This window comes from Cyprinodon tularosa, unplaced genomic scaffold (genome assembly GCF_016077235.1).
Source record: "Cyprinodon tularosa strain WSP-4 unplaced genomic scaffold, ASM1607723v1 ctg90, whole genome shotgun sequence".
NCBI lineage: Eukaryota > Metazoa > Chordata > Actinopteri > Cyprinodontiformes > Cyprinodontidae > Cyprinodon > Cyprinodon tularosa.
The window spans coordinates 696,950-723,428 of record NW_024039674.1 but is presented as its reverse complement, the minus strand read 5'-3'; the positions used below and the strand labels follow the sequence as shown (position 1 = coordinate 723,428).

Sequence of the window (26,479 nt, the reverse complement as noted above, 5' to 3'; positions counted from 1 at the left end):
ACTCCATGCGTGCCCATCTCACAGCTGATGTGAAAAACATGGTGAAACAAATTAACCCTGTGCTCGCTGTTCAACCGCTCGACATCGGTGTGAACCGGACCCAGCAGGTGCAGCAGAAGCAGCGAGTTTACATGCAAAGTCAATGGTTGACGCGCGTATAGGTGCAGCAAAAGGTCCCGCAGCGCGTTTTGAGCAGCAGGCGCAGCGCGTCGGGAGCGTTTAAGCATCTGACGCACCGCCAACGCGCTGCTGCTGCTCGAGATGGAAAAATTGAAGTTTTGCTGCTGGACGCGCCGCATCAACCAATCAGAGAAGCTGATCTGGGAGCTGACAGCGAGACAGACACAGCGCTCTGATGACATATTAAAGCAAATGAAAAGGGCTGGATGGATGAGGAGATGATGAAAGCGTGGCTGAGGCAGGTGTATGTGAGGAGAACAGGTGTTTTTTTCCACGCATCACCATCGCAGTTAATCTGTGACTCCATGCGTGCCCATCTCACAGCCGATGTGAAAAAAAGATGAATCAAATGAACGCTGTGCTCGCCGTTATCCGGGGGTCTGACAAAGGAACTTCAACCGCTCGACATCGGTGTGAAGCGGCCGTTCAAAGTAAGGCTGCGAGAGGCGTGGGAGCGATGGATGACCGACAGAGACCACAGTTTCAGGATAAGTGGAAGGCAGCGCCGGGCAAGTTACGCCACCGTTTGCGGATGGATTGTAGATGCTTGGACTAACGTGTCTGCTGGCTCTGTTGTTCAAGCTTTCGCAAAAGCCGGCATTATTTCTGAGGAGCCGCCCGGCACAGAAAGTGACTCTGACAGCGAAGAAGGGGAAATTGGCATGTCTGATTTAGCGCAGCTGTTTAATTCAGAAACAGAGGATGATGACTTTGATGGGTTTGATTAATACTTTGTAATAAATACATTAATAAAGCACAATCATACTCAGTTTTGCTCCCGCTCTATTTTTCTACCTGAAAACTTAATTCAACAGCAGCCTCTGGGCCGGGTCTCCTCCTCTTCACCGCAGCGGCTGGCAGGTGTTTTTTCATCTAAATAATCTAAATCTTGCAGCTATATTTGCTGTGATCAGTGGGAATAAAGTAGTTTTAATATGTTTTTAAGTGAGAAAGTCCACCTGAAAACTTCATAATTGCAGTCAGTTCATCCAGATTATCTATTTCTGTCGGAGGCGCTCAGACCCCCACATACCAGCGGTGCACCGACAGCAGAAATCCCTTCAACAGCAGCCTCTAGGCTGGGCAGCCTCCAGGTTCACCGCGGCTGCTGGCAGGTGTTTTTCATCTAAATAATTTTAGCTGCAGGCACCAGGATACCGGTAATAAAAGCGAACAAATTCCGTCGGCAGGTTTCAGGATTTTAAGTTAATTTAGGAGTGATCACAGCGCTCTGTCATCTGCGATGTGTCTGTCTCACGGCCAGCTGCCAGGTTTGATTAATACTTTGTAATAAATACATGAATAAAGCACAGTCATACTCAGTTTTGCTACCGCTGTATTTTTAAATACGCAGTAGAGGTATTTAAAGGTAGTAGAGGACATGTACCGGTATATAAAAAACGCGCCCTATAGTCCGGTGCGCCTTATGTGTGTGTTAAATACAGAAATGGGACACATAACTGAGACTGCACCTTTTAGTACGGTGCGCCTTATGGTCGTGAAAATACGGTAAGTAAAAAGTTTTTCTTGTTTATTTTATTATAACTGATGTGCCGTTTGTGTGATCACGCAGTAAGAAAGTAGAAGTAAAAGAGGAAAAAAAATAATATTAATGTGTTAGGTAATGGAGGCTATTTAACAACTAGCAACAACAACAAAAAAGTATTCATTTGGTTTTATAAAAACTATTCAAAGAACAAGCTTGGTTTCCACAGACAGAGAGGCTGTTCAGGACCATCTCTGCCCACAGGCTCTACAATACAGCTTTCCAGGTTGGGTGGGTGGGTGGGTGGGGGGGGGGGGGGGGGGGGGGGGGGGGGGGGGAAACCCTCTAATATTACTCTGAGAAGTATGGAGGGCCAAAATAAAAAGCAAAATAAAAAAAATACCATAAAATAAATAAATGTGCAAATAAATTATTGCAAGAATGATTCATTCATCATGATCAAATAATAAAATATACCATAAAATTATAAACATACACAATCAAATAACTAATCATTGACAGCAAAACATATATCTGCCTTTTAAATGATGACATAAATAAATGTCATTTAAAAATACATTTTAATACCACATGTTAAATACAGGGTTAATATTTTTTCTACATATATCTTAAAGGGGCTGTTACTCTGGCATGGTTTTTTGGGGATCACAACCTAGATTGTTTTGGAACCACATCATCTTTTCTGGCTTATTGTTTCAGACTTATAATCAATCTAGAAATAGGGCTTAAATGTAAAATATTTGTTAGAAATCCGAAAGCCTTGCTACTTTCAACAATTAGAACTTACACTCACCGGCCACTTTATTAGGTACACCTGTCCAACTGCTCGTTAACACTTAATTTCTAAGCAGCCAACCACATGGCGGCAACTCAGTGCATTTAGGCATGTAGACATGGTCAACACAATCTCCTGCAGTTCAAAGCGAGCATCAGTATGGGGAAGAAAGGTGATTTGAGTGACTTTGAACGTGGCATGATTGTTGGTGCCAGAAGGGCTGGCCTGAGTATTTCAGAAACTGCTGATCTACTGGGATTTTCACGCACAACCATCTCTAGGGTTTACAGAGAATGGTCCGAAAAAGATAAAACATCCAGTGAGCGGCAGTTCTGTGGGCGGAAATGCCTTGTTGATGCCAGAGGTCAGAGGAGAATGGCCAAACTGGTTGGAGCTGATAGAAGGGCAACAGTGACTCAAATAACCACCCGTTACAACCAAGGTGGGCAGAAGAGCAACTCTGAACGCACAGTACGTCAAACTTTGAGGCAGATGGGCTACAGCAGCAGAAGACCACACCGGGTGCCACTCCTTTCAGCTAAGAACAGGAAACTGAGGCTACAATTTGCACAAGCTCATCGAAATTGGACAATAGAAGATTGGAAAAACGTTGCCTGGTCTGATGAGTCTCGATTTCTGCTACGACAATCGGATGGTAGGGTCAGAATTTGGCGTCTACAACATGAAAGCATGGATCCATCCTGCCTTGTATCAACGGTTCAGGCTGGTGGTGGTGGTGTCATGGTGTGGGGAATATTTTCTTGGCACTCTTTGCGCCCCTTGGTACCAATTGAGCATCGTTGCAACGCCACAGCCTACCTGAGTATTGTTGCTGACCATGTCCATCCCTTTATGACCACAATGTACCCAACTTCTGATGGCTACTTTCAGCAGGATAATGCGCCATGTCATAAAGCTGGAATCATCTCAGACTGGTTTCTTGAACATGACAATGAGTTCACTGTACTCAAATGGCCTCCACAGTCACCAGATCTAAATCCAATAGAGCATCTTTGGGATGTGGCGGAACGGGAGATTCGCATCATGGATGTGCAGCCGACAAATCTGCGGCAACTGTGTGATGCCATCATGTCAATATGGACCAAACTCCCTGAGGAATGCTTCCAGCACCTTGTTGAATCTATGCCAAGAAGAATTGAGGCAGTTCTGAAGGCAAAAGGGGGTCCAACCCATTACTAGCATGGGGTACCTAATAAAGTGGCCGGTGAGTGTATATGCATATCAGATTTCCCAAAAAGGCAGTAACGGTAACTGTTGTAATGTTGGCTTCCCTCTTAGCTATGGGCCCTAAACATATGGAGGGATTTACTGAGTTTCTCTGAAGCTGACAGCTGTGATATTCATCCTACTCCCTCTGTGAATAAAGCTTAAAGGTATAGTGAAGGATGTTATTTTTCCGGGTGGATCATCAAAATAAGTGGTCCTCCTAATTGTCAGTCATTCTGGTGATATGTTTACGTAAGGCTGTCCTACCGGTGGTGAGTGTGACATAGTGGAAAAATTAAAAATCTTCTTTTGGAAAGTAAGATCGTATGAGCGATGCAAAGAGCAACTTTTAAACAGAGTGTACACGCTCTCGCACGCGTTTAATAGGTGTTACCTTTCGGGAGCGTGTACAGGGTTGTGCATGTGCATTTTTTATTTTTTTATGGAGTGGGCGGTCTTTTCAAAGATTCACTTAAATCCTCCACTAAACATTTAATCTTAATTAAAAGAGATAGCCACAAGTTTATCCCCTCCCATCCAGTAGGTTGTGCCCTCACACACACTGCTTCTGTACCATTTGCCAGCAGATTGCTGCTAATTGTTAACATTCACAAACATTTCCTTAACTCTTCAAGAATAAAATAAAGCAACAACCTTCGTTTGGCTTCTGAGTCCTTTTGCATCAAAAAAAAGCAATACCCCAAAAGCCTAAAAGATGTTAAATTTAGTTTTGCCTCTTTTCTTATGTTGGCTTGCATCTGAGAAATGTAGCAATGACATTAAGGCCTTTCTCAGCTCTATCAAAGAGCTAGGCTAGGGTCTCAAATTACTCCAACCTTCTAATCCTATTGTTGAGGTTGCCATCATAATCACATATATTATATTTCAGACCGGTTTAAATTTAGAAAAACAATTATATATATATGCTGCATTTTTCTTAATAACAATAACTTATTCTACATTTAAAAGTTCTCCAGATGTATTATTTTTTAAACGTATTGTTTTGATGAAAATGTATAGCATTCACCTGTAAAATCAGAGGTGAAGATTTTTCTGGATTCCCTCTTTGGGTCTTTATGCCTGTCTAACTTATTATCTGTATTAAAATTGTTTCTATTATTATGTAAAATTAAATTACTTCCAGCCAAACATACATTTTTATGAAGAAATAAAAGCATACATTTTATCACAGAAAACACAATAAGCAATGATTTACTGTCTGATCTGTGGTAGTCTTTTTTTTTTCTCCCCGTTTTGCACTTCCTTGAAGTGGATAAGAAGAGAGCAACATAAAGACGTACCACTGAGAGGTGAAATCCACAAAGTCCGGCGAGAATTGGTCGGCAGGAAGCTGGGGCGAAGGTTCTTCCACCACCTGCTTCAGTTGCTGAAAGGGCGTTCCCCATGAGTCGTAGGGGAAGCGCAGGATGGCGAGCTCGATCTGCACACACACACACACACACACACACACACAACCATGTTTGTTCTGCTATATGTAGTGAGGACCATGTGTTGATTCCCATTGATTTAATTGATTCTTAGTCATTTTCAACCCTTTCTATGCCCTAACCCTAAACCTAACCATTACCAATGCATACGTCACCCTAACCCAATTGTCACCTTAGCCCTAAAACTAAACATTAGCAAAAGACCTTATGAGGACCAGCAAAATATCCACACTTTACAACAATTGGTTCTCATTTTGATTGTGAAGTTGAAAAAATGGTCCTCATTCTACTGCCTAGACTGTAACGCCCCCACCCCAAAATGATGGAAATATAATAAAACGTGTTAGTGTCAGAGGCGGTAAAAACTGCCTACCATCAAGTCTAAATGTCCCACAAAATACCAAACAAATAAAAAGCCTGATCAGCAGGTCTCTTTCCTGGTCTTGTCTTATTTTCAAGCTCCAAGAAAAACTTTAAACATTGAAAACAGGCCATGCAAACTTCTCTACTAAAGCTGCTGAAGATTTTAATTTAGCAGTGATATCTTTAACAACGTAAAACATTTTGCATGTATCATTTCCTTCAAAGGATAATATATACTACGAAACATTTGCTGACAAAGCTTCACTGGTGCAGTGACGCTTATCACCTGATGTAATTAAGGAAAGCAACGTCTTTGACGCTAAACTCTTCAGATTTTAAAAGGTGTTTAAAACTTTTGACAATTTTGCTGTTAGTGTCATGCTTCAAAGAAACTCTAGCTCTCTTTGGACAATTAAAGTCAAGCAGAGATAAACAAATGAAGAGAAATAAATGTACGTGAGAGGCCTTACCATTGTGATCCCTAAACTCCAGATGTCGGATTTGACGTTGTATCCTTTCTGGTTCGTCTCTGGGTTGATCCTCTCCGGCTGAGGTAGCAGAAATTAAAAGATCACAACAGTTACACATAAAACCGCAATTCCAGTCTTACACCAACTCAGAGGAAACCGTATATTGTTTATGATTTTCATTTAAAAAAGGTTCATCAAGCTGACTTAAATACTGCTAAGCATTTACCCTATCTCTCTTCATGCCATTGTTCTTTTCTTTGCTTAAAAGTTTGCTAAAACTGCACAAACAGACAGCATTGTTGATCTGTTTTAAAGATAAAAATACAGAGCAGGGTGCCTCTCCTATTCATGGGAAGGATGCTGCTTACAGCCATGTAGGGTTTGCAGCCAGCGTCCATGGTTTTAGCCACAGAGTCCACCAGGTAGCCGCTGATACCGAAGTCGCACATCTTCACCTGGCCCTGAGTGTTGATGAGGACATTAGAGGGCTTCACATCTACAGAAACAACAGAGAAAAAAGAGGTTTGATCCATCAAAAAACAGAGAACCAGACTTATCCTGCGGCACATACCGATAAAAAGTATTATGAATAGTGGCAGTATAGACAAATCAAATGCATATCAGTGTGCACTAGGTGATATCTCAAAAGTAAAAGGCCGACTAGGAACCCACATTTTGTTGACTATTATAGTCCAAGTGAAAGAAATGTAAGAAAATTAAGAATTTAGAAATCAAACTCAAGGATGTTATTCAGGTGACAAGAGACACAAACTTTTCTCTAATTTCAAGCTAATTATAAATCTATGTTTATGCAGTAGAGCAGAGGCTCCTAGACTGTTCAGCTCATGACCCAAACTACTGGTTTAGTGTTTAAATATTTCAACAAAATAAGATTAACTACGTGTGTATTAATATTTAAAAAAAAAGCATAAATAACCAAAGTACTTGGTTTTATAAATTTTAAGTGATGCTTTTATACCATTAAGCCATCTAACATACAAGTTTAATATTTATTGGATCTCAATACCCCAAAGGGGTTGATCACGGCCGGCAACTTTAGGAATCATTGCATTCGTCTTACACCAGTCTGAACAATGTGTTGTCATTAATAATAGTTAATCTCTCTTCCGTAAAATAGTAACAGGAATCCCACAAGGAACTATCTTAGGTCCGGTCCTCTTTAGTGTGCATGTTAAGAGTTTTCCTGAAATTTGTCCTGAAGTTAACTTGCAAATGTACAGTATGCTGATGACACCATTGTTTATACATCGGACAAGAACAGTATTTGTAGTCAGTGAAAAACTTTCATTACCATGGCTAAATGATTCTTGCTTGACTTTCAATACCAAGAAAACGAATGCATTTGCTTTTTAATCAAGAAAACGTCATTACAGAATATCCGGATCAATGGGGTCCCTATTAAGCTACTATCACAAGAAAATTTAGGAATAATTCTGGAAGCTCAGTTAAATTTTAGGAGTCATGTTGATAAGATCTGCAAAACTGTTAGATCAAATATAAAGTGTTTAAAATAATTAGAAACTGTTTAACACTTGTCTTTGCTGGGATGTTTTTGAACTCTCAAACCATTAGCTAGTCTTTATAATGGGGATTTAAAGGTTTTCTGTGAAAAGCCAACCAGATTCCAGCACTGTCACATTTTGGCTAAATTTGGCATTTCCGACTTTTCTAATTTTCTAAATTACAACCTTTCAAAATTTATTTTTCAGTGTTTAATGGATATGCACCTACACCATTAAGCAATTGCATACAGAGATTGCAGGGCAATAGAAAATCCACTAGGTCTCAGTCAGACCTTCAATTATTTCTGAGGGTCTTTGATAGATTTTTTACAGCTGAGCAAAGTTCCCCCTAGTAGTAAGAAAGGTGCTGCTTGGCCTTTTAATCCTTACCCATTTAGCTGAACTATAGTCTCTCCTTACAAGTTTAAAAGGTCTTGGGGTAGAAACTTAAAAGTCGTAGGGAAGGGGCTGTTCCAACTGTTGCATTTCCGAATTCTCCCAAGTGGTGCACGACTTTACACGAGTGAATAAAATGAATGTAATTGGTCTTTTATCAACAGGACGGGGTGGTTGTGATGGAAGGTTTGCAAACAAGTTTGACTGTAGCCGGTTTCTCTGAAGCATCGTTGCCAACCGGTTAGTAACTTAGTGCTAGTAGGTTCCCAATGGGAAAATACATTGGGACTAGGGATGCACGATATTGGGATTTTGGCCGATATCCGATATGCCGATATTTTAAAACTCATGTAGCCGATAACAGATATCGATACTGATGTTAAAGCTGGACAAAAATAAGTAGTCATTGAAACTTAATACTAAATACTAAGTATACTTAAATATATTTTCATATGCTGATATCAAATTGATTTTTAAAAACGCTGTATCGATCTATTTTACTTTCAAAATCTCGTGAAATTTCATCGTTCTGTTAGCAACTCTCGTGATATTTTGCTAATTCTTGTGAGATTTTGTTAGTAAAATAGATCGATACTGCGTCAATATATCAACATATAAAAATATGGCAAAATTTCGTGGATTTTCGGAGGATTTCATAGCATAACGATGACATATAGCAATATTTCATTAGTAAAAGAGATTGATATGGTGTTTTTAAATGGCAATATATCAGCATATGAAGATATTGTGATATTTTAATCTATCAATATTTTTTCCCTCGTCTTTAGAAGTTTTTAAGTCTGTAAAAAAGAAGTTTTTGAGGAAGAAGAAGAAGTAGTATTTTTGTTAGACTTTAGAAACTCAGAAACTGATCAAATATCGGGTTAAATATCGGTGGGGTGGCCAATGTCCGATATTCAGTTTTAAGGCCGATACAGGCCGATACCAATAGGGGGCCGATTATATCGTGCATCCCTAATTGGGACCAAGTAGCACTAAGTTGGTGACTTAGAAACGACACTGTCAAGGAACGCTATGGACAGTAGAAACATGCAAGAGGAGGAGAGTTTTGTGTCGGAGGTCGTGGATGAGTCTCCTTTGTAATACATTTTGTATTTAGAGGAGGAAAGCGGGCACGAAGTTGTTGTGGAAGAGGACGCCAGGGCGGCAGAAGCTTGGTTTGGTGTAGAAGGCTTACAGCCGTACATGTTTGAGCCCTTGCCTCGCAACACTGCCAGTTATGTTAGGTCTACGCCTGCCGAAGATGCAGAATACGTCCATCCCCGTGAACACTGGGACTTAATACCTGGCTAATTATAAAGCACATAGCAAGGAAAGAAAGAAAGAAAAAGAGTAGGATAGAATGGCACATTTAACTAAATTAATTTAATAAATGAAACAAGGAAGAAGAGATCCCGATGTTACTAATGGATAGTAGGTTAGGTCTGGAAAATCAAATATATTTCCATACTTTTCCAGACTGCATAGGAACCCTGTCCGGTCATGCTGACTCAGTCATTCTGGCCATTTGAGATTTGAAATGTGTTGATGCATTAAGGAAAGCAACTGACCGAGGAGCAGAGTTTATTAGAACAACGGCAGGAAACCAAAGACATTCAACTGCAGAGTGCTCCTCAGCAGACCCAGATGCTCATTTCAGAATTTTACTGAATCATAATGATGCCGTTATGATCCTTTAATAGGATCCGGAAATAGTCTAAAGGAAGGAAGCGGCTGTCTGGATATTGACAGGATCTCAGAGAGTTAAATGGATTTCCACTCAGCCTCTTACCTCTGTGGATGACTTGCAGATTGCTGTGCAGATGCTCCAGAGCCTTTACTATCTGTAATAACAAAGACAGCTTATAAGCAAACAAGTGTTGTGTAACAAATATTTGGAGCATGTTTTCATGTGCTGCTGCTGAAATGAACCCACAGAGACGGCGATTTTTCCCAGGATGTCTTCAGGAATGGTCAAACCTTTCTCGATCACCTGCTTGTAGAACTTATCCAGGGAGGTGTCCATCAGCTCCATGCAGATCCAGACGTCGCCCTGGCAACAGATAGGAGGAAGAGGGAGGTTAGCAGCCTTACTACCATCAAGATGTTTTAAAATCTAAGGCAATACCGGGAGATCCTCATTCATTGTTGCAGGAAGTTTAATTAAAAATCCCTCAAAGAGGATTGAATGGGCAGAATGTGAGGAAAAAAGGTGCAGATTTAGTCTTTCGTTCAGCAATGGATGCAGAAACAGCTCACATATGTTCTTCTAATATAAGATCATTTTCTATTGAGGTTTCCTTTTTTCTATTGCTGTCACATAATTTTTTATTTTTGTTCTAAAAATCCCAGGGAAATAATCTTACTGATGCCATGGATCAAAACACAAGAGGTAAGATTGTTCTTGTTCTTTCTCATTAGGTGACTACTGTAGTTAACTGGTCTGACTGGAATTTATTAGAAGGCATCAACGTAAAAGCAGTTAAATACAAAAAGATGACGATTTTCTGGAATGTATTTGTAAATTCAAGCATTATAATGTGATAAGCCAACTGAAAAAAAGCTGTAAACAGGTTAAATACATTGAGATACCTCTCTCAGTCTCACGTCTCGTGTATCTCTTCAGGACTTTAATTGTTTGTGCTGCACACCTAATATGATAATCCTAGCTTTAAAGGTACAGGTTTTGGTTTAATCATATAAATATCCTACATTATTATTATTAACCATCTTTAAATATAGCAGGGGGAAAAAAATCACAGCATTTTATTAACTTGTGGTGAGGCTTTGAGATATTGATTTAAATCCAGTAACTTTCAATCTACTGAAAAGTTTAAAATACTTTTGTCTTTTTTGTTGAGCTGTGAAATATTGACTAAAAATAACAAAATTATTCATTTATTATTAAGTATTTTCAATTCTCCCGTTGCTGGGCTTCTCAGTAAAACCTATTGTTTTATTAACAGGAGTATCTCAAATTGGATAGTGTTGCACATTAATGTTTATAATGTTATTTTACTGAAATCTGAATATTGCAGAAATCATCAAATTTCATTTCGGAATATTCTTTGATTCTTTTTATCTTCCCACAAAAAAACAAAACTAAAACTAAAGATCCATCATACAGCTAGCAATCAGTTGCTTTAAAATGGCTCAATTTTTGAAATTTCTAAATAAAATAAAAAAAAACAAGCTAAAAATATTCTTTAAGCTTTATAAAGAGCTGAGCTGATATTTTTTCCTAAGTGTCTTCTTATAAATTCTTCACTGTGGTCATACCTCTCTGAACAGCGCTCCATAGAAGGTGACTGTGTAGAAACAGTCCACTGTCCTCATGGAGATGTCCAAGTCCATCAGCAGCCTCTTCTGCTCCTGAGTGTTGACGGTGGCCCGAATCCGCTGGAATGGCAGCCAATACAACGAGTCATCAGAACGTCTGTCTGTATCAATGCTAACATTGCTGTTTATGTTTTATTTACCAAATAAATTAAACCAAAATCTAATTAAGGTAAATCTTAGGTAACAACAAAGCTGTATGAACTATCTTTAGCATTAGCTTTGCTCGCCCTTTACAGCACATTTCAATTTGGAGACATCTGCTGGTGCACATTTGTTTGCAACTTTATGAATGTAAAATGTGCAGCTATATTTTTATAAAGAGAAGACCATTTAATAACTGCTGATACTTAACAAGATATATGAAGCCTTGGCAGTTTTTCTTTCATGTCTCCAAGCGCTGCTCAATCTGTTCTTGGGTTGAATTTGCAAATAATTCTTATCATAGAATGATGTGTTCCAAATGGTTTGGCCTATAGCCTTTCTGATTTGTGCACAGTTGCTTCGAAGGTCATTGCTAATGTCTTTCCAACCTGGCATTATATAATCACGCATCTCTGTCTTTGCTTGCTTTTGCAGAAGTGGGAACACTTCTGCAAAAGCGTAGCTAATTGTCTGAACCCTGGTCTAATCAGGATGCCTCTCATGACAATTCATCCCCCATTCTTCAAACTTAAATACAGACAACAGTCTTCTGGAGCAAAAATACTGGCTGCACATAGCTGCTCTGCACAGCCTCAAGTGAAATAAAACATTCCTTCAACATTTAAACAGAATCAATGACTTTAAAAGGTAACCTGTGATGCTTAGAGTTGGTGTGTGACTAAAGTCAATAAGCAGAGTCAGTCTTTATCGGATCTTCTGGGTGACTTTGATTCCCTTACCTTAACAGCCATGATCAGACCACTGGGCACGTGCCTCATTTTGTCCACCACACCGTACGCTCCTCGACCGAGCTCGCATATCTGCTCCAGATCATCAGCTTTCACCTCACATTTCTGCTCCAAACACAGCGAGAGGACAACGTCAGAGGGGGAAGAACCCTTCACAACCAATATCTGCTTCATGTCAGCAGAGCTGCCAGTTGACTTTAGGGTTTTATTCACATACAAGACGGAAAATAAGCTTTTTTTTCTTCTGTTTTTCTTTTTCCTCTTTGAAAAGAAAAAAAAATCTAGCCCTTCTGCCAATGGAAAATTCCTATTATTTGAGGAGTTTAAAATAAACACTTTTATAGCATGATGGGCATTAAAGAGCATTCCAGTTTTCCCACAATCTGAAATGGTAGAGACAGCAGTAATGCCCACCGGAGCGTTCTTTACAGCCAACAGAGGCTGTTCTGAGCCAGCTAGAGTGGATAAACGGTAAATCCACAGTGAGATGCTACAGCAAACAGAAAAGTTGAATGAGGTCAGGAAAGGTAGAACAAAAGAAAAAACAGAATTACCTTTTCTCCGATTGTTACGTGAGCCTTTGAGTCCAAATCTCTGGGGGGTCTGAAAAACACAAACTGGTTTATCTGGACTTTAAAAGGCTGCAAAATAAAAAAAAAAAAAAAAAAAAAAACAACGGCAAGAAAAGGCCTCCAATGACTGAAACACAGAGCAAAAATAAATATTTAATGTTCTGTTAATATTTTTCCCACTCATCCAAAGTGGATGAAAGGATGCCAACAGTATTTTCTTAATTTTTCATCTTACAGCCCTTTTTTTTTTTCATTTTTAAAATAAAAATTCCTTTTTTCAGAAAAATACATGCAAAAAGATGATTATAAAAGAAGCAAATAAAAGATGAAAAGAAAGTAAATAAAATAAATAAAAAAAACTAATTTGAAATAGAAATGTGGAAGAAAAAGCAATAAGAGCAAACACAAATAATGTAAAAGATAGTTTAAACCTAAAACCTAAACTTAAATCTAAATATCGATAAACAGGAAAATATTCAATACTTGGTACCATGGAAATAAAAAATGCCAAAATAACTGAAGGCATAAAATAGTTTATTAACAGGAAAAACTAACCTTTTTCTAATCTGGGGTGCTTTCTCAATAATAAAAGATTATATTAATTAGGTGTGCAAACAAACGTAAAATTAATTACCCAAATATAAGACAGTTTGACTATATTTATTTTAGGTTGTGCAAATAATCTAGAAATTAAAAAATAAATAAATGCAAACACATATTTAGTATCCACAGCATGCAAAATTTGTATCCAGATACAGTGCTTGATAATCAATACTTTTGACAACCCTACTAGCTGTTTATATCTGGAAAAAACTGTTAATTATTTTTAAATTTAAACATGAAGATTGAAACATTCAAACATGAGGTTTCGGGTATTAATGATCAAAAACAAGCCGAAAGCAGAAATCTGCCTGCTGATCTGCAGGATTTCTTCCGGTTGGTCTGTGGATTTGTTTTTCCCCATATTCAGCAGTACGACAGGGTTGAGATAAGATGAGCTGAGCAGGAAGTAAGGATCAATACAGTGCAGGATTGGAGGAAAACAGTCTTACACTGCTGCAGGTGCAGGCTGCTCAAACACCTCTTTGGAGAGCTTCAGGACCGGCTTCTTCTTACCTGAAAACAGAGAGGAGGGGAATTAGAGGACGAACAGCAAAAAGCTGCGAACGTTCAAGAAGAATCCCCTTTTAACACAGCTGTTTGCAAAATCCCTGATTAAACCATTCCAGTCCATCTTAAATGTAAAATTTATCCACACTTCTAAAACCCAATAAAGTCATATTTATAGAAAGCTTTGCCTCGTGTTTTTCAGCAGTTTACTGATAAATTGTTCCTAGTTTTCAATATTTTTATTTTTATTGGCCTTGACTTTTATACTGCAGATGGCAGACGGCAAACAAATTCCAACAGCATAAAGTGCCTCATTTATGCCTCAATAAAAATATTGTATTTATAATTAGTGCTGCAGATACAGTTAAAAATGGATCTTTAAAAAGAAAACGGGTGAATCTAAAAATAGTTTAAAAAGAAAAAGGATTTATCACTGCTTGTGTTGTGTGTAATGTCATTCTGCCTTCTGGAGATTCACTGTTTACAAACCCAAAGCCTCTCACAAGCTCTTCTATTCATTGAAAAAAAAAGTGTAAATGTAACAGTTTCCTGTAACCAGATCCAAGATAAACTGTGAAAGATCAAATGAGAATTTCGCTGCTGCAAAATAAATCACACAAGAAAAGGCCACTTCTGTGTGTCCCGAATCATAGAGTTTAACTGTGATGCAGCAGAATGGACATTCATGGTTTCTACTTTGCAAAGTCGGTGGTGAATAGAGCATGGAAAATGAACAGGAGGCTAAGCACGCTATGTGACAGCGTAAAAAAAATGTTTGGTAGCTGTTGTTTAATAAAAGAAAAACCCACAATCGTGACAAAAATAACTTGGGTTTGACAAAAGTAATAATAACATAATAATAAAACCAGACATTGCAAACCAGGATTAAAAATGTTTAGAAAGCGGAACACTTTCTGTCTGTTCTTTTTGTTTGTCGGGGCAAAAAAAATCTAGAAAACACAGACAATGCATGAACTTTCTGTTATAGTCCGTGATTTTGTTTTTGCTTGCACACATTGACCAATGGACGGCTTTGACTTGTACACTTCATGATAAACTAAAGGCTTCAAAAGTGATTTGATGTGGTTAAACCTAGATATCAGATTATTCGCAGTAACCTCTGGTATTTTATGGCTGAAGAAGGTTGTAGGTTTGAAACCCAGATGTGGCTTTTCATTGTGGTACTTGCATGTTCGTCCCCTGCGCCTGGATTTACAGTGGCATTTCTTTTCTCTTGTTTCCATGTCATTTGACATTTTGGGAAAAATGAAAATTAAAAATAGCTTTTTTTTGTCCACAAGTGGAAAAAAAATTAGGTCCATTTTGTAGAAAATCAAGTATAGTTACATTTTTTCATAGGTGTTAATTTTGGAGCAATCACTTTCAGTATTCAATATTATCTCAAAATGAACACACCTCTACAGTATACCTCCATTTTATTTTTATAAGTCCTTTGAGGTTCTGATCTGGATAAAATATTTGAAACTTATAATGAATTTAATTTTAAAACTAATTCGGCAGTGAACAAACGTTCTGAAGGTGTCTCTGTTAAAGCCTCTATATTAGTAAATAATGTTTAAAATAATGAAAAACAAAACATAAAAAATAATTTACTTTTACACCAGGGGGAAATTCTAGCAGTTTATCTAAATCCAACTTAAATTCTATAAAGAAAATCACATTACTTAACATGATGTTTATTATCATTTATGATTATTAAACATTGAAAATTTGTGTTGCTTTAGTTTAAATTACTGTACAAAAGACATACATAACTGTAAAGCAAAAATAAAAGTCAGGATTGTATTCTAAGAATTAGGGTCTGAAAAACTTATTTGTATATTTGTAAGAAATAAAGGATGACACAAAACTTAAGACCTCTAATAAAACTTAAGATCAAACTTTATTCTAGTAGAATAAACTCCTCTAGTGAGATGTATTCTCCATCATATAAAAGACTAAATATAATTGTTACAAAATTAAACCAAAACTTAATAAGAAATCAGACTATTCATCTCCCAGGGTTGCAGCTACAGTCAGTAGCTTTTTATTATTATTACATCTTTGTAGTTCAGTGCTAGATTTATCTAGAATAGCATAGAAATTAGGGCTCAAACAATTAATCGGATTAATAGATTGAAATAATTGTTAACTAATTTTGTAATCGATTAATCTTTAACTGGAGTATAGAGACTCTAAAACATGCATTTAGCTGACAGAGTGACCCGCTTGGAGCAGTAATTATATCAAAATTGTAAAAAATAAAAAAAACATTATGCATTAAAGATAAAAAAAAATAGTTTTCATCTGTCAATATGCTCTATCCAGAACTTAAGTGGAAAATTTAAATTTCGTAAAAATCCTTCTATAAGGAACTTTTGGCTATCCAATTATGAATCTATTAATCGACAAAATAAGACAGATTAATCAATTTGCAAAACAATCGTTAGCCGCAGCCCCAATAGAAATGCATATCAAATTCCATTCAATTCCACCAAGACATCCTAGTAGGATTTCAGCCGTTTAATGGTTCAGATCTCAAACGGCACTCAAGACAAAAGCAGCGAGTCCCAAGGTTTTACATACCAAAATGCAAACGGAAATATTGCTCTTAAAATGCAAAGTCTAATATCAGTTGTAACCCTTCTGTGCCTTTCTGAGCTTGCTTGTGTAAACGTCGATAATCCAGGGGTCTGAGTGAGGAAGGAGGGCAGACCGATGAGACTCCAGAGGATGGCTTCACTGGCAGCAGAGCATACCACAAGATAAAAGCATGCTTAGCTTCTTAACATAGCTCAGGATGAAAGAACAGTTGATCTTCCTGCTAAGCTTTCTGCCCTTTTTTTTTCCAACCACAACATAGTCTGGAGAGCATATTATATAAAAATCTTCGGTTCAATAATAACATGCAGAAAAACAACAGATGGAGATTGAGGCTTCTCATTTTTTTAACTCTACCAGTAAAAATGTAATTTTTTGTTTCATGATTACAAATAAAAAGAAATGTTACAATCATCCCTCTCTGGGTGTCTTAAATTTTGAACAGGTTCATCTTCTACAGTTTACCGCTTCCATCAGTACTTACGATTAAATGCAGTGTCTGGCTCCAGATCCTAACTAAATGTAAGACATAAGAGAAAGTGGAGGTCTGGCAGCCCAGGTGTTTTCGCCTCATATGACTCTGCTGCATTGACAGTTAAGCAGCAGTACGCTTTGTTAACCATGACCGCTTTCTGTGAGTTGTTGGATCACAGGTTGAATCTGGCTGAAACCACCTCAGACCGGGTCGGAGAAGATCAACCCAGTCCTCGTTTCCTCACGGCTGGTTTAAGGTATCCAGGAGGGAATGGAAAAGGATCTGTTGTTGGCACTTTGATAACTACTAAAAGTATGTTAATACATGTGCATATGTTCCCTTTTTGTACAGTAAATAAACCCAATGGAATATGAAGTGGTTAAAAACGAGTGTCGTATCTTCTAAAATCATTAACGCAGAAAACTAACAGTAAAAGCAACATCGTAAAACAAAAATGAAAAAACTTGAGTATTTTTTTTTGTTAGGTAATAGAGCTGAATTGTATCTAAGGCTAAATGTAAAGATAAACTCATAAGAGAAAACTGCAACAATAGACTCTTTCTGCCGACGTTACAGTTGCGTCAGAACTGGAAGCGGCCACTACAAACCTGCACAAGGTTGGGTAAAAAATTTCACTGTGTGCTGTTGGTTACCATAATCAATGGAGTAAAGGCAATTTTACATTTTATCATACACCTGCTGCCACTGCCAGAAACAAAAACCGCCACTAGCTGTGGTTAAATATAATAAAAAGAGTGGAGCGGACAGAAAATACTAGCAAAAATGATGCCCCCATATACAGTGCAACTTCATATCAGGTAATTTTGGATAAATAAAACACTGGCTTTCATTAGTATGGATTATGGTCTGCTTAAGAAGCGTTATATAGAGGTTTCTCATAATGCTATGTGCCACTTATTGAAACTGAGTAACAGTTATTTCACTCATAATACAGATATTTTCTTTTAGCTAATGGTTAATTAAGTGTGTTCGTAGTAAAACTCAGTTTCTCTGTACTATACATGGCTAGGTTTCTCCATCAGGTAGGTGTGGATGTCAGTCGACTCAACCGAAGGTAATCATGTCAGATCTTCTATCCAAGGAGCGATAACATTGCATAACTTTCCATCCGTTAATATTATTTTTTTAAGTAACTATCACACTCCCAGTTAGTGAGCAAAACTTACATATTGAGATAAAATCTGGTTTTCCAAAGCTATTTTGAAAAATATTTGCAAAATGAATGAATGGTCCTACTGGAACATCCTAGGACCCAAGAGCAGGGCCTGACTCCTTGCTTTTTTTATGCTCCACACTGATGAGAGGTGCCTGTGTCTGCTGGCACGCTGATGGCTCTCTAGGTGTGAGGTTGGGTACTTTGGTGGGCTTTGTCTCATTACTGGTGGCTGCCAGGCCAGGCTTAGGCCTACTGACCCTGTGGGGTCCACAATGGGGGCTGGAGCACCCCCTGGCCTCGGACCCCTGGACTCTCATCCAGGTCTACCGGCTGTCGCAGAGACATCGAGCTCCCTGCCCCAACCTTGGCAATATGGGTTGGGCCCCTCAGGACTGGGCCCCTTTGGGGGTCGGGCTCCAGGTGCTCTTATCAACCCTTCTATGGTGGGTGCTGCCATCTCTATGTCTGCATTCCTTGTGTCCCAGTGATCTGGGGTGGATCCGGACATGTGGGGCTCAAATAGCTTCTATCGGCCCTGGGCCCTGTAGGGCAGGTCTGAAGCCGCCCACACCTGCTATTAAGCATATTTTCCTTTCTTCAGTAAGGAAAATAGTCTTCATATATACCACCGATAATAATATTGTGTAAGCATCATAATTTTTGCCTTCCACCTACATGGATATCTAAGGTTTACCGGCTGCTCTTGAAGCTAGCGAGACCTATACTGACAAAACAGGCGACAAAAACAAAGATACAAGCTTAACTTGCAAGGTAATGTTTTTCTACTATTCAGTTGAATTGTTCTGTCTCCTCCTATGCCCCGCCCACAAAATACATAATAATGTTTTTCGATTAAAAAGCGGTCTATACGCTGCAAGAAACACTAAAAAAGTGACTGAATGAAAGACTTCATGATATAAAATATTAACATCAAACTTTATTTTACACCAAAACCTACAAATACAGCTAATTGTATAAAAAAAAGTAAACTACATGGCTTCGAGGATTTCTTAAAATAAACTCATTAGCTAACAACACAGCTTCCATTATTTTAACACTTTAATATCAAACAGCATTACTTCAAAAGCTATCTAATTTTTTTTTCTTAAGTAACAACATACTAGCTAACGTCACCCTGAAAGACGACCAGATATCTTCTATCATTCATAAATTATATAAAAATAGAGATGATCAAAGAAAAACAGCCACACAGCAAAAACTAATATCACACAAAAAAAAAATCCCGACACAGCTTAAAAACATTAAAAAGACTAACATCGCTGAAATCAAAATAAATCTTGGTTTAACGGCTGAAAGGATTTCAAAATAAAAGTCAGTTCTACAATATTTTGAAAAACAGCAAGACCGATACAGTTATTAGTTAAAATATCTGATTTACCAATATTTTATTTGCGTTTTTTGTCTCTTTGTTTTTATGAATAATCACACTGTAATGTCTGAGACTTTAACTTTTAAAACACTCATATTTGCAGACTAAAACAGTCTTCTGTGTGAGTCCTAATAAGCAGCTTTGATTTTAAATAAAATTTTGTAAAATCCAAAATTATGGAGTTAAAAAACAAAGTTGAGTAAAGAAAAACACAGACCACGTGCCTGATTTAATTCACCCAATGGTTCCCATTTGACTGGAATGCCTAAATAGTTTCAGTTATATCAGATTTTGAATTCAGGAAATAAAAAGAAAACACAGTTATCACTGCATCCACCAACCAGTAGGAGGAAATGTTTGTTTGCTATTATAAGCAGTAATTATGAAGAATAAATACTGCTTTTTTTCTGATTTTTTGTGAGCCACACAAAGCTGATAATAAAAAAAAAGCATGCATATGCAGCACTGACACTTGGATCTTTCACAATGAAGCTTTTTTAATCCAGAAACTCTTTGGAAAAGTTTGTAAACCTCTAGGCAACGGACGTCATTCCACACTATTTAAAGCAACAGAGAAGGAGTGTCTCCTCAGAGAGCATGGAGCAGCTCCAGAGGAATAACTGGAATTTCTCACATCGTTGTCATGAGAGAAAATACAAACAAAAGCAGTAGCGGATGGACCTGTCCTTCAGAGAGCTTTCCTGAAGGTTTTCAGCACATGCACACAACAGTGTGGCGTTCCGGTTTTATCAGACAGTGCAGGGTGTGACGCTGACGTGCTATGGAGTCCTGCACTGGTGGCCTCATGCTGCCAGCCTCCTGGTCTCCACTTTCCAAAGCAGCTTTGTTGGAAAATGTCACTTTGAGCCCCTCCTACATGCATTTACACAGACAACAATAGAAACTGGAAACCTGTACTGCCAAAACACCTTATACTGGAAACCAGAAAACAAGCAGAGAGCAAGCACAGTTGTGCATACCCCAGTGATATTCGTGCAATCTTCATAAACAAACTTTACATTAACGGCACTGTGCTGTGAGGTATTCTTCCTCCAGGTTAAAACTTTATAACAACTGTTTAGGCATCTCAAATTACAAAAAGGTCAAGTTTTTCATAAAGTATTCACACCCTTTCAAGTTTAGCAATTTTGTAATAGCATAAATTTCTAATGTATTTTGTACAGCAGACCAACATGAAGAAGTGCATAATTACTCAATAGTGATACATTAAGTAATTATGTACTGCAATGGAAATAGAGTTCATAATTAACACTGGAAATGTTAATTGCTAAGAAATTGCTTTCAAATTTGTCTGAATCTACTAAGAGACACAGCGGTTATGATTAAGATTATCTGATCAATTCGTCAAGTGTTATAATATCTCTGCATTAAATTATTAATAATCTAACTTAAACAGCATTATACAGGCTCTAAAACCTAATAATATCTATTAAAAAGCAAACCTCAGAACAGTAACTAAGTCAAAAAAAGATAAAAAAAATGTTAGGACCTCAACAATGATTTAATGCAACTAACTGATCATAGAAATAATTGTCAACTAATAGGGGAATCTAACTGAAGTTACCAAGAGTAATGGTGGACAGACTCTAAAACATGCTGTCTGCTGAAAGAATGATATATGTATGAATGTAATAAAAAAGAAATCTCTAAAATCATAATAAAAAAAATCCATTTAAATTAAACAGATCGCTTGTAATATTTTTTTTTTACGTTTTTGCCATTTAGAATTAAAAATGTGCAATTATGGACTTTTTTTATTCTACAACTCTGTCTATTCAAAAATGTTAATTAACTTTAAGTATCTCTTTATAGATTGATAAAAAAAAATTACATTTAATTAATTTCACTTGTTTCAAATTCCAGTAGAAAAAAAATCAAATAAAAATAAAAATTAATATCTATTAACTCAAAGAAAAGGTGATAGAATAGCTTAGTTTAAAATTAATTGGTTAAAATAAAATGGCCTGGTCAAAGTCCAGGAAGAAAAACAACAGTTATATCTGGCAAGGCTAAGAAATCAATATTTATTGATGTTTTCCATTAAATCTCTTAAGCCAGGCATACACTGTGCGTTTTTTTTCTATTGTTGCCGCAGCTACAACTCACACTGTCGTACAGTGCGAGTTCACAGCTCACAATGCATGTTCAGCCCGAAGCTTTGATGCAATCTACCTGCTCACGCTGTACGTCTTCGGCTACTCGGACTCGTCTATCCAGGAGCCAAAACAGTAGGAGAGGAATACGAAGCTGACTAGAGGGTAACATGCTGCCATGGGAATTTGTGTAATTTTGTGTGCTGAAAGCCCTTAAAAGAAAAGGTAAGGACATGGTTGAGCAAACGTGGCTACTACGGTCTGTCAATTATGAAAGAAGTCCATTTCACCTGCACCCCCGCCATGCTTCTGTGTTTTCATCTGAGAGGAAGAAAAATAAGAATCCTTATTTGCGCACGCCTACTGAGCGATTTGCCGACAACGGTCGATTGAAAATCAAACAATTTTGATTTTCTCCCGACCTCACGGTTCCTGATCATGAGGTGGTCATGAGAGGCCGATCACCCCCCATTACCCCCTGCACACTACACAATGCACGATCAGGCCGAAAGTAGGCCAGATCGAAAAATTCTGGCACGACTGGAAAGTAGGCCCAAGTAGCGCAAGAAAAATTGCAGTGTAAGCCCAACTTTAACCAATCAGAGTAAAAATATATTTGCAATATTTTAATATTGTGAAATAAAGTTTTTAGGTTTTAACTAATGCAGAAAACTCTATCCTTTTTTCTTCGCTTTATCAGTACAGTATGCCATTGTTTGTCACCGTAGATCACTCACAAACACACACATACAAATAAATTATTAAATCAGGTTATATTACATTATGTAAAAAAGTAATGGGGTATGAATAGTCTTTCAATGCTATCAGGTATATATGCATGCTTTGAAGTATCTATATAAATAAAAATAGATCATGCTGTAGATATTTATAGACACAAACACGCAAGTATTCATTCAGTCACAGAGTTTACACAGTTTCTGTTAACATGAGACAGAGTGCAAAATAAACAGAACACTGACAGGCCACGGACCATTTACAGTTAAAGAGCGGCTTACGTTTGTCGCTTATTAACAAAAGACAAAAATAAAAGTGATTCTTTTTCTTCCTTTTTTAAATAAGGCTTCAAGCTGCTAAAGACACATCAAATGCAAGCCAAGCAAAAAGAATTAAAGTTATCTCATCGCAGTGGAAATGATCTCATCTCAGTGGAAATAAAAAGAGGAGCTCTAAATCCCTGAAAAATAAATGAATACCAAATATCAACAAATTTATTTTGACTTTTAAAAAAAGGCATCAGCACCTGTTATGTGAAAATAATCATTTGGCTGCAGAAGTCTGACAAGTTCCATATTAAGAGGAAGAACAAGTATCGACTGCTGTATGCATAAACCATAGTTTTTTTCCCCCCACACCATTCACCTAAACAATGCATGAACAAAAGGCCAGCTGTTGGCTCACAACAAGGCGACAGAAAAGATTTTCCTCCTTTATGAGATGGTCTGAGAAAAGCTTCTGCTGCACTCATCATAAGACAAGAAGCGGCATGTTCCTTGCAGCTAAAGAACATTGCATTCTCAAGACCTCTGCTCAAATAATACCTTGCAAAACCACTACAAAACACTGACAGCACAAAGGTTTTCCCAAAACAAATAACCCCTGTAAGTGCAGATACGTATGCAAAGTGTGCAACGTCATGCCCAAACTAACAGCAGCAGCACCTTGTTTGCAGAGCTTTGGTTAAGACTGCAGCTCCAGTCTGTGAGCAGAAATGACAGGAGGAGCGCCGAGGTGTAGAACAGCAAGCGAGAAGAGGTGGTGGGGGTCGGAGGGGCAGAGGATTATGTAATGTGTGGCTGGAAGGAATAAGCAGCAGCTCTGTGTTTCAAAATACATGAAGCAATGATGGAAGACAATTTCAGAGACTTTACTTCCAGTTAGAGCACGGGTGTCACAATAACTGAAACCTAGCTCATAGAGAGTCAAAATCATTCACATAAAGCTATTCTAATACAAACAGTTGGTTTAAATAAGCTTAACACAACCAACAACCAAGCCTTTTATGTTCTGCCTAATATTGAGTAAACATTAATGTCACCAAATCAGCCCGGATTCATCAGCAGCAGCAGCATTAGACACAAAAATAAAATTATGACTAAAGTTCTGGTGAGAACTTTTTGTCCTTGGTCTAAGAAAGGTTTCCTCCAGAGCTGAAACAATTAATCAGATTAATCGTAATTAATCGATTATTGAAATATTCTTCAACTAATCTAGTAATCGATTATTCGTTAACTGGAGTATAGAGACTCTAAAACATGGCTTTAGCTGACAGAGAAACTCTCTTAGAGCTGGAATTATACCAAAATTGTGAAAAATTATATAAATATTTTGAATTTGAGATCAAAAAAAAAAATTCATCTGTCAAAAAATCTTCTTTAAGGAACCTTTAACTATCCGATTATCGATTAATTGAAAAAATAATTAAGATTAATCGATTTGCAAAATAATCGTTAGTTGCAGCCCTAGTTTCCTCCATGCCTCTCTTTCAGTTGAGGCGTGTTTGAACGGGTTTCTTGCATGAACACCTTGTTTCAACTCAACACAGAGGCTTCAATTGGGCTAGAATCTGGGCTTTGACTAGACCAGAGACTTTCTATTTCTTTACTCCAGCTATGCCCTCAATTGTCGTTCTGATATGTGTGGAGTAATCATTTGCATGAGCCTCCTATGCTTCAGCTCTCATCTTTTTTTTTTTTCCGTTTCTTTCTCAAGCATTCTATGAAGAGTGGCAGGGATTATAGCAGATGTTATGACAGTGAACTGGCCAGTTCCTGCTGAGAAAGCAAAGCTTTCCCAAACCACTTCCAAACCACCCACTTGGTATTTGGTTCTGCTCCTGGAAATACGGACATTTACACCGAACATGCCCTCCCTTCTGGGGTTCTTATAATCACATTCTAGACTCATCTGTACGAGGAATACTATTCCAGTAGTCCTGATGTTTGTTTAAATTCTCTCTGACAGTCTAATATAAAGTCTTGCAGTCTCTTTCTGATAACACAGACATGCACTCATAGTTTTGCAGCAGTAGGAGCCTACTGCAGCTCCTGTGATGACATACTGGTGGCTTTCAACTACTTATTTCATCATCTTGTCTGCTTTTTGGGTGAAATTATACAGCTAGATCTGGGGATGAAGACATTTTTTAAAATTTCATCTTCAGAGAAATTCCTTTTAATTACTGACCAAATTCAATAGTTGCCATGATTGTATTCCTGGGGTCCTGGACAGAGTTTTCTCAGTCTTAAAATGGTGTTGACTCCCACCTTAATAGTCGACACAGGAAACCTCTGAATTTTAAAGCTCAATCAAAATGCTGAGTGAGGTTATAATAATGCTGGCCGGGTGTGATTTAACTTAATGGGATTTGAGGTATTTATGTAAGAGTAAAACACCCTAATTCATTCGTCAGCAGATAAATTAGACACCATTAAATTCAGCTTTTTTAGCATATGCATTCACAATAACAGTCATGTTAATCTTGTAACCTCCAATTATTAAAACACAGGCTGTTAAAGTTAACCATTTTGTTTCTAAAATATATTTCTATTTCCTAAGAAAATATATATTTCCTGCTTGACTTGTTCCACTGTAATTTCTGCTGCGCAGTATATTTTCTCTGGAGTTACACCAATTTGTCGAGGCAGGTCAATCTAATGAGTGTTCCAGATCTCTGCTGCTGGGATAAATGACGGCTCCACTAAGTCAACATCACACCCGCTTGCACAATGACCTTATACCTGGGTATAATCTTTCCCTGTTCATTTTATGGTCCAATAAAGTTTATGTAATGATAGAACTGTGAAGTAAGTCAACTGTGTAGTCAGTTTAAAATTTTGGATAACATTACATTTCAGTATTTGTTAATTTTTCCTGTTTTTATGTATAATTAATAAATTATGAGTTTTTCCTGCTTACAACAAATTACTGTAGTTTTGATTTTGTTAAAAACAAATTGCATAAAATATTGAATCCCTAAAAGAGCCACCATCAAAACCCTGATCAACTCTCAAATATTGGGTTACAAATGTTAATGTAAATATAAAAGTACTTAAATTAGCACAAAATAATGGGCAGAAATATAGAGGATGGGATACTACAGAGAAAATATAATATATAAACACGATAATATCACTATATAAAACCAAAAAAATAATAATTCTGATCAGATTACCGTACCCTAAACATTGTGATGGGACAATTTCCAACACGCAAAACCTGGGTAACATTACCTTTCTTAAATATTATGTTTAATTTGTTTTCAACTACTAACCTTAGAACATCACTCATAAGATGGATTTACATTCTCATTTTTGTAAATCTTCCGTTTGGCAAAAACGAGAATCTATCACAAAAAATAAATATCCATCCATCCATCCATTTTATGACACGCTTAATCCCAAGTGGGGGCGCGAGGTGTGCTGGTGCCTATCTCCAGCAGTCAATGGGCGAGAGGCGGGGTACATCCTGGACAGGTCTCCAGTCCATCACAGGGCAAAATAAATATCACAAGCGTTGATAATATATATATATATATATATATATATATATATATATATATATATATATATATATATACACTCACTGGCCACTTTATTAGGTACACTGTCCAACTGCTCGTTAACACTTATTTTCTAAGCAGCCAATCACATGGCGGCAACTCAGTGCATTTAGGCATGTAGACATGGTCAAGACAATCTCCTGCAGTTCAAACCGAGCATCAGTATGGGGAAGAAAGGTGATTTGAGTGACTTTGAACGTGGCACGATTGTTAGTGCCAGAAGGGCTGGTCTGAGTATTTCAGAAACTGCTGATATACTGGGATTTTCACGCACAACCATCTCTAGGGTTTACAGAGAATGGTCCGAAAAGAAAAAAAACATCCAGTGAGCGGCAGTTCTGTG

General features: G+C 37.6%; 1 protein-coding gene across 1 annotated transcript in view; it reads right to left on the bottom strand.

The window, feature by feature from the left end:
* The window catches only part of map2k6 (mitogen-activated protein kinase kinase 6), a 46,301-nt gene that overhangs the window by 5,674 nt on the left and 14,148 nt on the right, over nt 1-26,479 (bottom strand). Inside the window, exons 2-10 of the mRNA XM_038274129.1 lie at nt 13,743-13,806; nt 12,673-12,721; nt 12,110-12,223; nt 11,169-11,288; nt 9,826-9,942; nt 9,682-9,733; nt 6,339-6,466; nt 5,971-6,048; nt 4,991-5,130 (exon numbers count right to left, since the gene is read on the bottom strand). Coding sequence (XP_038130057.1) covers nt 4,991-5,130; nt 5,971-6,048; nt 6,339-6,466; nt 9,682-9,733; nt 9,826-9,942; nt 11,169-11,288; nt 12,110-12,223; nt 12,673-12,721; nt 13,743-13,806 — 862 coding nt within the window. The remainder of the gene's footprint in view (nt 1-4,990; nt 5,131-5,970; nt 6,049-6,338; nt 6,467-9,681; nt 9,734-9,825; nt 9,943-11,168; nt 11,289-12,109; nt 12,224-12,672; nt 12,722-13,742; nt 13,807-26,479) is intronic.